We start from the raw sequence: 10,610 nt of genomic DNA on the forward strand, positions 1-10,610 counted from the left end.
ATCTTCATCCCAGAGTGAAGGGCGGGGGGATAAAAATCACTTTAGGACATAGTGACAGATGTATTCAATGAGTAGAAAAAAACAACTCAACAATCAGCTTAGAATAATAACAGTCAGTGTGGGCTGCTTGCATTGTTTTTTAGGTTCCTACAAACTTGATGACTTTTGAGTAAAAGCCTGAGAAAGAAGAGGTGTGCCATTGTTCCCGTGTGGAGCAAGGACCTGCGGAGAGCCCCAGCCGCGCCCTCCCGTGCCAGGGAGAGCCCACGGGCTCCAGCCCAGCCTCCGGAGCTCAGAACCAAAAGCACTAATTTCAGGGAATGAAGTGAGATATTCCCAGAGAACAAATTGGAATTGCAAAACAAACTGCCATGAACTATGCTTCTCCTCTCGGGACCTGTGGAAACCACTGCCTTAACAGAGTGAGAGGAGAGCCAACACCAAATAGTGTGTGTGAGTCTTCTGGCGGTGCTGTGCTTGGAATAAATTGTAGCTAATTTGCATTTCTTTTAACTTTGTACTAATTTTGGAGGGGAAACCATCTTTTTTAGATACACTTTAAAAAGGAAAAACCTTTCTTACGGATTCCATCAGGAGCTGTGTTAGGTGCAGCAAGATGTCCCTGGGGGGGGCAGGCGACAGAGCACCCCACGGTCTGCTTAGCCTCCTCACCGTGAGACGTGGGGTGAGAGGACGGTGTGGGGGGGTGGGGTAGGATGGGGCGTGCTTACTGCTGATGCGGGCTCTATTTAAACACTACAGTGTGGAATCCAGTGCTACACGGGGAGCATGGTCCGCAGGAGACACAGAGGCAAGTGTTCACATGTCGGCAGGCTCAAGAAAAATGGTTGTTTCTAACGAGGGTTAAAGTTCAACTTTCTATATGAATTCACTATCGAGCCACAAATCTGCCTAGGAGAACGGTAATCCCAAGCTGAGGTTTCGGTAGCTTTTTCTCAAGTCAAGTGGATTCTCCGGCCACAGGTGTCATCGCGGGGAGACCCTGCCCTTTTCAGTGTTTTACGTGCATTATGCCAGACTTGTTTTTTATGGAATTTGTTTTCAGTGTAAGGTTCAAAAGCATACTTGTTTAAAAGATTCTTCGTGTATATATATATGTATTTTGTTGTAAGACGAAACAGTTTTAAGAAGAATAAAGGCAAAGTTTGCAGTTCTAGGAGTTAAAAATATAAAACCTTTTTTTGTATGACTTCCCAAAATGTACCAGAACATTTTTCAGAAAGTTAGTTGGTCCCCAACCTGGAAACCAAGCTTTGTTAGTAACTGATCTCGCAGTCTTGAGAGCACTCTCTGTAACATGTTTAATGTTTAAAACTAATGTTGGGCTTGATGTAGCTTAGAATTTTAACCAAAATGGCACTCAAGTAGACAGACTGCTGTGTGTTACAGTGCTCATTGGTAGCACCACGTGGGAAGGCCTCAACTAAGGGACAACTAACGGACACCTCCTAGCAAACTGCTTTTTCTTTGGGTCTCACATAAATTTCTCACATTTGTATCCTTCAAGAATTGTGTACTTTTACCAGAAGTTGTTATCACCAAGTTGTGAAGCTTAGTTACAAAATGCCGTCTGCACCGTAATTCGCTAAAAAACAAATCAGTCCGAGAAAACAAAAGCCCTTTTCTGAGTGTTTCTAATTTAAGTAATTCAAATATGTTTGTCATGTGACAGATACATTATTTGAGGTTTCATTGACAAGCAGGGGAAGGCAAATGGTGCCAGCACAGAATGATTTTTCAAATAATGGTCTAAACTTAACCCATGTTGGGTCTCCATAGACAGACATGACTGAGCAGTCAGCATATTACATTGTAGACTTGGACATCATACTTTCGTTTTGCATTCTTTTCAGCATTCCCTTAGTTTATTTTGCTCCTGAAATAATATTTTAAATAGTTTTTGAGATACTGTGAATGAGAACCCTGTGGCTGCTTATTGCTACGTTGTCATGGATAAGCTGAAGCCATTCCGTTGTGGGTGGATCCGGTCTGTGGAGATGGCGCTGGCGAGGCTGACCTCACAGTTCTGCCAGAGAGAAAGCACTGAGAATGGAGCCATGTGTGACACACCCAGCTCCAGACGCTTGTGGATATGCAGAGGGAGAACCATGCTCAGATCGGACTAGCCAGGTTGTGTTAGCATTGTGGCCTCTGGCTGAAACTATTTTTCTACCTTCAAATTTGCTCTAAAGGTGGGTCATTTTTCTTTTCTTTTCTTTTTTTTTTTCTTTTTTCCAGATGATTTTAGAAACTGAGAGAGATGAGTTAGAGTGGGTGAGCTTTTTTGATCTATAATTCACAAAAAGGAATCGGATTATAATTGAATCAAAGAAAACATTGCCAAACTGTATTAAATATTGGAGTATGTTATTTATTGGTGAACGAATCCTATTATGCGTACTCTCATTGTAAACTAGTGACTCACTGGCTCATTTCCCGTGGACATTAAAGCTCATTGTTTCTTTCATAGCCACAGAGAACTCTTCAGAAATTCGATTAAAATTTAAACTTGCGCTAGTTTCCATGCAGACTGGATGGAATATCCTATGGCCTGGTTCAGTAGTGTGTAGTACTAGCCATATCTCACCTGACAACTTTGAACATAAAGGCTTGTTTTTCATAAGTCTGTTTTTAAAGTGTACCTATGAAAATGACTGCATGGTGCCCCGAGCATTGTTTTAGGCTTCCTGTACTTGCTTTTCAGAATATTTTCGCTATACTGTCCAAAATGTAAGGGTCAAAGGAGGATTGATGAAATACATCTTTCTGTTTGGTTTTGTTCAGTGTATATTTGCGTAAACGATTCAAAAAGGATCCAATTTGGAATTGTATTTTTTCTCTCTTCTTGGGCATATGTTTCTATGGCAATTATGTTTTTGTGTAAACAGTACCATCCACTGTTGTACCACCTTCTGCATCATCTGTTGCTATTGGGTCAGTCAGGATGCTCATCGCTGCAGTTTTGATAAGTGGCTTCTTTCCCCTTCGAGACTTATAAAGAAGTCCAACAACACATTGTTCTCCAAATAGAATGGAGTTATGCTTAGAGCCCTCTAGTTGAAATGGGCCGCTCTTGAGCGCAGCCTTGTCAGTCTCGGGGGCTATTAGCATTTAACTATCCAAATGACTTCAGCGTAAAGTCCTTTTTCCTGATCTTAAATCTGTAAATTATATATATTTAAAACTGTGAAGTATTATATTGATTGGAAATCAGTACTAATAGACTTAGCTCATTGGTTTCTTAGAAAACACACCCTCTGTTGGTTTCCTTCCTGTTTATTGAGGCATATTCCTTCCTGGCTGGGTTTTAAGCTATCCCATTACCTTCCACAAACAAGAGATACCAGTGTTGTTAATAGAAGATAGGCTTTAATCAGAACTCCTCTGCGTGAGGCTTTTAAAAGAATTGGATCCTTTTGAAAACACAGCTTAACTTCATGGTGCCAGGGCAACAGCAGTAAGTACCACCGCTGCTGCTACAAGGCAGACAGCAAGTACTGGGGTGTGTCTGACTTCAGCCTCCTTTTAGGGCTTGTGTTCATTTTCTTTTATATTATTTTTTTAGAAACATAGTTCCATCCTGGTTTTGCAGCCAGGAGGGTATTGCTTTTTTTAAGCCTCTGAAACATAAAAATTGCTATTAAATATTATTGATAAATTACATGTGAACCTTTTCAAAATGACTTAAGTACCATTTGGGTTTGCTTCCCTAAAATGGCTTGTGTCTAAAATGACTTTTCAATTTGAGAATTCCACTGAAGAGGTATATACCAGCTCTTCAGCTCAGTGAGAGCAGTTGCTTCTTACCTGTCTCTAGCCGTAATGTGGGGAAAATTGGGTCCGTGCCTTACCAATTTGAAGGCCATCTTTAGGGCACTGAGGATGGCTAAAAGCCCCTGCCCTTCGACTTGAGAGCTGTGCAGTCCTTCCCTCCATCCACTTGGTCTCTCAGTCCTGAGGAAGACCGCATAGCCACCTGGATGTCTGCAGTCCTCCAGTCTAGTTCTTTTTCAGATAATCCTCCCTCCCTGTTGGTATCTTGTCCAGGTAGGTTAAAAATAGATCCCTTCAGATCAACCTTTTAATGGGGCTCTGAAGAACCTTCATCTAGCTGAGCATATTTGTATTTTGTGTTGTTTAAGCTTAGGTTTGGTGAGAAGGCCTGATGGGAAAATCCTAAAGGAATGTGACATACACAGAAGGCTTCATTGCAGTTTTACTAAGATACTGTCTGTGGTGGCAGCCCCTTCAGCCAGAAATGACATTTATTTTAGTTTCCTCTGTAAGACAGAATGAACAAGCAGCCCCTTATCGTGCTGGTTATTGCTTGTGTGAAAATACGCAAGGGAGCAGCACCAATAATAAATCAGCAGCAAAGACTAAGCTAAGGTCTCAGCCAAAGCAAAGTTTGGAAACATTCTGCTTAGGACATTGGAAACTGCTGTCTGTCTGAGTAGGAATGGTGTTTTCAGCGTCCCTCAAGAATAGACATGTAGATACGCATCATCTTTGGGCCCAATGAAAGGGTTACTGTTCCTTTTGGGTTATTAGCAAAATTTAAAATCTGAATTCAGCCAATTGGTCTGCAAAATAGAGCTAAGGGGATTCATGGATTGCTTGGTTATAGGAAGGCAGAAAATGCCAAATATTAACAGACTATTTCAAGCTTATATGTCAAAAAACAAATGTCATGTCCCTGAAGATGTCGCCTGAAAGAAATACTCACAAAATGGTTCCAAGAAGTACTGATTGAACAGGTGTGACTACGCTAGCTGATGGGACACCAAACTCCAGTGTTTCTACACGTTGGCTGTTGCTGTTCACTCTTTCCCAGCTTCTGAAGAGCCTGGGAGAAGGCGCTCAAACATCCGCAGGCCGATTGCCCAAAGCTAATAATACGAACAAAGAAGAATTTCACAAGCCATTTTCATTCTTTGTCCCAGTTAACTGAGGTACTTAATGATGAAGCATTTACTTGCACTATGACCTCCCTGAGTGATGTGCGACTTGGTTCCTCTCTGGTTTTGTTTCTTTTTAATATGCAGAAGTGAGTATGTGATCTTCAGTGTGTTTGCATAAGCTAACCTAAAAGGAATTTAAGAAGTTTTCTGAAATATTTCTATTGAAATAAATGACTTAAAATTATAGATTGTGTGGTGCTTTGTTAACTCCATTTGCATTTAAAATGCAATCAGTGTTGTCGGTTTGGTTTTGTCTTTTAACTCTTCAAAAGAAATGAATAAAGACTGCTGCAGAGAAAGTTCCCAGTGAGTAAACCCAGAATGAGAGTGCTCCGGCATGCAGTGTAGACAGAGGGATCTCATTCTCCCCACTGAATGTGAGCAGTCCCCCAAAGGCCTGATTGCTGAGACTCTGTCCCGTGGGTCCTTAGGCACCACTTTTTGCCTCCAGTACTAGATGCTGAACCTTGGGCATCATGTATGCTTAGCAAGCATTCTGCCAGTGAAGTGTCGTCCCAGACTCTTACAAGATGTAATCACGGTTGTTTGGGCTGACTTTGTAACCCAAGTGGGCCTTGAGTCCTCTTGTGTGCTATTTCCAAGTAGGTGAGATTACAGGACCACACCACCAGGCCAGCTTGTTTGCTTGCTTGTGAGACAGACGTGTGGAGCTTCCAATCTGTAGAAGTACAGAAGTGCTGTGCTTGAGGTAGGTTATGCCATCCCTTAAGAATTCCTTGTGAGCTCTGAGACGTATGTATCCTATCTAGCCATAACTTGGTTTTTTAAAAAACCTTTTTATAGGAACCGAAAGAGTATGGCAGCTCTCCAGGGGGTCAGCCTGTCCTGCTTCCTTGAGCATATGTCAGTTTTCCATAAATGCCTAGGTCTTCAGGTCCAATTTACTATATAATTCATGTGTCATTAATACCACATTGCCTTAAATACTATATGACAATGTATATCTTTTGCATCTTCAAAATCACCTGCCCTTGAGTCCTGTCTTAGGATCAGCTTGTCCAGTGTAATAAAGTTACTGCCGGCACTTTGTAATTGTTTTTGTCTGTACATTGGTTTATCTGTTCATCTAAGACATGAAATGTCTATCCATTTGTTTAGGGCTTTTACTGCCTATCCAATATTTCAGTTTTCTTCTTAGTGGTCTTACATATCTTTTATTACCTTAAATCTAACTATAATTTGTTTTTACTCTGACTTTTTGTTCATCTTCTCTTACTTTCTGAGAATGCCATTAGTAGGTGCTTATATCCAGCAACATTTTAGCTTGTCTGTAGGTTTTTGTTGGAATCTAACTACAAACAGAACAGTTGTCTGACTTGCCTCCTTTGGCTCACACTAGAGAACAGTGCTGGGTCGGATGCAGTCACAGCATTTCAGAGAACTCAGTTACCCAGTCTTCTCAGTGGACCTCAAGAGTGAAAGACAGGCAGGAAAATGAGTGGCTGTTTACCTTGAGCTGCCATTGATAACTCAAAACTCAGTAGAATGCTGGCCCACAGGACATTACAGTGTCCTTGGATTCGACACACAGTTTATGCCACTGTTTCTGAGTTGGAAAGGATTTTGTCCCCCAGGCGATACCTGCTTGAAGAAACTTGGCACAGCTAGGAAAGAGTTCCCTGGGTACCAAGAGGCAAGGGCTGCCATAAACACGCTACAAATGATTGTCTGCTCAGTGTCAGCAATGCCAGACACAAAACATGGTCTCTGTGCTGTTCTATCTCAAAAACTCAGTATGTTGATCTTGCTTGTGGGAAAAGTTCAGCTTACATCTGGACATTAACTTTCCCCTTTCTCAAAGAAGTTCAGCCTCCTGATCCTAGAAAGATAACCTACATTTAATACCACCAGAATATATCCATGGCCTGCACCACAATGTGTTAAGGTATTTAGTGCTAAAGGACAAGGAGCTGCAGTTTTGTCTGAGGAGGATCAAAGCCTAGAAGGGTAAGTAAGTAATCAAGGTGTTAATTCTGTGTTCAATAACAAAAAACACATTTGAGTTAAAAGCTAAATACTTCAACTGAAAGCAGAGTGAGCAAGAATCTTCTAAATGAGCATGTCTGTGAGTACACCATCCCCTCCAGGCCTCATAAGGCTAGAAAGGACAGAATTGGCCATCAGTGTCTTAGACCAGCTCATCTGTTAAGCTATCTTTCAAGTTAAACTGGAGGCTATTTGCTTTTTGATGTCGTGCAAGTATAAAAACAAATTCTCTTGGGGGGGAGGGGGCAAGCAATATAAAAAGCCATAGCATGGAAGTTGTCTGTCCCACCTGCCAGACTTCCCAAGCTCCACAGTTAATAAAACCATTTTCCCTGAGTCGATTCCTAGAATCATTTATTTATGACTCACACTCTGGAAACATTTTCTACATCTCTCAAGCAAATGTCCAACGTAGGACTCTCAAATGTGTTACAGGACTGACACAGCTAAAGCATGTGAGCAATAGTGCCACCTCAACAAGTACCTCAGATTTGTTACACTTTTTCATCTTAGGGGGTCACATACAGTACCCTAAAGTGGCATCAGAAGGCTTTCTTGCACGAAACAGGTTACATAAAGGGTCAGAAGCTGAGTGGACGAGCTAGCATTTTCCACTTTGCTGTAACAGATAAGTAGCTCCAGATGTTGGGTGCCTCAGCCCACGCATCTGTTAGATGAGACATGAAATTGTCTGTATTAACCATTTGAGGCCTATAAGATGGTTATTTCATGGGCCTTTTTCTAATATTTTTCTTAAAAGCAAGTCAAAAAACGATCATCTATCTCAGGTCCATAACAAGTAGTCACCGCTGAGAATGTTTGACCACAGCAACACAAGCCTCCAGGTTTGAGAAAAGTAAACATTTTTCTGGCAGTGAAGAAAGTTTTTAATAGTTTGGCATTATTAGAAATTAAAAATAGTTGAGTGTGGTGGTGCATGCCATTAATCCCAGCACTTGGGAGGCAGAGGCAGGCAGGTCTCTCTGAGTGAAAGGCCAGCCTGGTTTCCAAAGTGAATCCAGGACAGCCAGGGCTACACAGAGAAAACCTGCTTCAAAAACAAAAGAAAAACTAAAAGTAGTTCTTTTTTTAAAGATTTATTTTTATTCATAAGTATGTATGAGCCTGAATGAGTTTATGCAGTGTGTTTGTATGTGCGCGCACACACACCCACAAAGGCCAGAAGAAGATATCAAAACCCCTGATACTTATCACCTCATTTTCATTGTGTTGTCTTTGAATTTGTTCACCTAAGAGGCATGTACTCTCTGGGGGTTCTGTTTTGATTCACTGAGATGGGTTATACTATCAAAATGAACCAGCCATGGAAGAGGATCCTGGGAAGAAGTGGAGAAGGAAGCACCAGCAATGTGTTGCCCAACTAGATAAAGGTGGAATTGGTAGAAACTTGCAATACACTGTATGGCTTCCCAGTCACACACAGCCTGGGAACATTAAGAACAGAAGTTGGCATGCCAGTCGGAGTCTCATAATGAAGTTGTGTGAGAGACAGAGGGAAAGAAAGCGGGGGGGAGGGAGGGGGACAGAGACTAGCAGACGGACTAGGAAATAGTCCCTCTTTCTGCTGCCATTGTAGATCTCTCACATCTCACCTTAAAAGCTAAGCACTGTCAGGGTAAAAGGATGGAGGAAGGGATCCCAAGCACATGGACCCAGGAGACAAGCAGCCATGGCTTGCTGGCTTCTAATATCGGACAAACTTTAAATCTGGTCAGAGCAAGATGAGTGTGCTTGGTATTGATGAAAGGAACAACCCATCAAGGAAAAATTACAACTCTAGACACATAAGCACCAAATACAGGCTCATCCAATTATATAAAAACAAGAACTATTGCTGGGCATTGTGGCACACACCTTTAATCCCTGCACTCAGGAGGCAGAGGCAGGCGGATCGCTGTTGAGTTCGGGGCCAGCCTGGTCTACAAAGTGAGTCTAGGACATCCAAGGCTACACAGAGAAACCCTGTCTTAAGAAAACAAAAACAAGATCTATTACATTTTAAATCACAGATGAACCCTAACAGTAAGTGACTTCAGTACTCTACCTTCATTATTACACAAATTAACTGGGGGGAAAAAGACTAAACATTATAAATGATGCCAGACATCAAATGGACCTAATACACATCGACAGAACATTCATCCAAATGCCAAAGAATACACCACATTCTTAGCAGCCCATGTAATCTCTCAATAGATCACATACTAGAGCATGTAGTAAGTCTCAATAATGTAAGAAAACTGAACCATCATCCTGAAAATACACTATTAAATGATGAAGAAGACCGAAATTAGTAATAGGTGGAAAGGGGGACACAATAAACACGGAGGAAATTCCAAGTCATAAGGTCATACTTTAAAACTGTATATTCCACCAAATGGGAAAATCTAAAAGAAATGGGTGACTTTCTAGATGCATATGACCTCTAAAGTCCAATCGAGAGTGTCAAATAGGCAGACACCGCTATCCCCTCTCATCACTTGCTGTAGCCATGGTTAACCCCATTGTATTCTTCAACATCGTGGTCAATGGCGAGCCCTTGGGCCACATCTCCTTTGAGCTCTTTGCAAACAAAATTCCAATGACAGCAGAAAACTTTCACGTTCTTAGCACTGGAGAAAAAGGATTTGAATATAAGGGTTCCTCCTTTCACAGAATTACTCCAGGATTCATGTGCCATGGTGGTGATTTCACACTCCATAACGGCACTTGCGGCAGGTCCATCTATGGAGAGAAATTTGAGGATGAGAACTTCATCCTGAAGCACACAGGTCCTGGCATCTTGTCCATGGCAAATGCTGGACCAAACACAAATGGTTCCCAGTTGTTTATCTGCACTGCCAAGACTGAGTGGCTGGATGGCAAGCATGTGGGCTTTGGGTAGGTGAAAGAAGGTATGAGCATCGTGGATGCCATGGAGTGCTTTGGCAAGACCAGCAAGATCACCATTTCTGACTGTAGACAACTCTAAGTCTTTTGACTTGTGGGCATCTTACCCACCAGACCATTCCTTCTGTAGCTCAGTAGAGCACCCGCACCCCATCAGCTCTCAGTACCCTGCAACTCTGCTCTCACTGAAGCTCTTCGGGTTCCATATTATCCTCATTCCCCTCCAAGTTTAGCTGGATTGCAGAGTTAAGTTTATGATTATGAACAAAAAGTAAATAGGAACTGGTAAAGAAAAAAGATTGTCAAATAACTTAAATATTCCTATTATAGGCATCAAGATAAAAAAAAAATGTAAAATCTCCTAACTAAAAATAGCCCAGGACCAGATGGAGTCAACATAGAATTCCACCAGACCTTCAAAAGGACTAATATCAATGCTTACCAGGTTAGTCAGTAAAATAGAAAAGGAACACTTCCAAGCTATTTTTCAAAGCCAGTATTACCCTGATGCCAAAACCAGATAAAGTCTCAGCAAGAGAGGGAGAAAGGATTACAATGTAATCTCCCTAGTGAAAACAGATACAAAAAGTACTCACAAACCAAACTTAAGGACATATCCATGATAGAGTTGCCAATAGTCTAAGAATCAGGGATGGCTCAACATCCTATAAATCAATAAATGTAATTCCCATATAAATGGACTCAAGGACA

The 10,610-nt window shown here is 41.6% G+C and overlaps 1 protein-coding gene and 1 pseudogene across 7 annotated transcripts in view; both read left to right on the plus strand.

Moving 5' to 3' along the window:
• Positions 1-5,166, plus strand: part of RALGPS2 (Ral GEF with PH domain and SH3 binding motif 2) — a 133,960-nt gene extending 128,794 nt beyond the window's left edge. For all 6 annotated transcript variants that reach the window (XM_084772500.1, XM_084772501.1, XM_084772502.1 and 3 more), the window contains one exon: positions 144-5,166. In XM_084772500.1, the coding sequence (XP_084628626.1) occupies positions 144-173 (30 nt within the window). In that variant the 3' untranslated portion in view covers positions 174-5,166. The remainder of the gene's footprint in view (positions 1-143) is intronic.
• Positions 5,167-9,569: 4,403 nt separating this feature from the next.
• Positions 9,570-9,981, plus strand: LOC311597353 (peptidyl-prolyl cis-trans isomerase A-like; annotated as a pseudogene). Its single transcript has one exon. The product of its transcript is annotated as a peptidyl-prolyl cis-trans isomerase A-like (transcript).
• Positions 9,982-10,610: the final 629 nt, after the last annotated feature.

The sequence above is a fragment of the Acomys minous genome (genome assembly GCF_964271855.1).
Source record: "Acomys minous genome assembly, chromosome: 1".
In the NCBI taxonomy this organism is placed as follows: Eukaryota; Metazoa; Chordata; class Mammalia; order Rodentia; family Muridae; genus Acomys; species Acomys minous.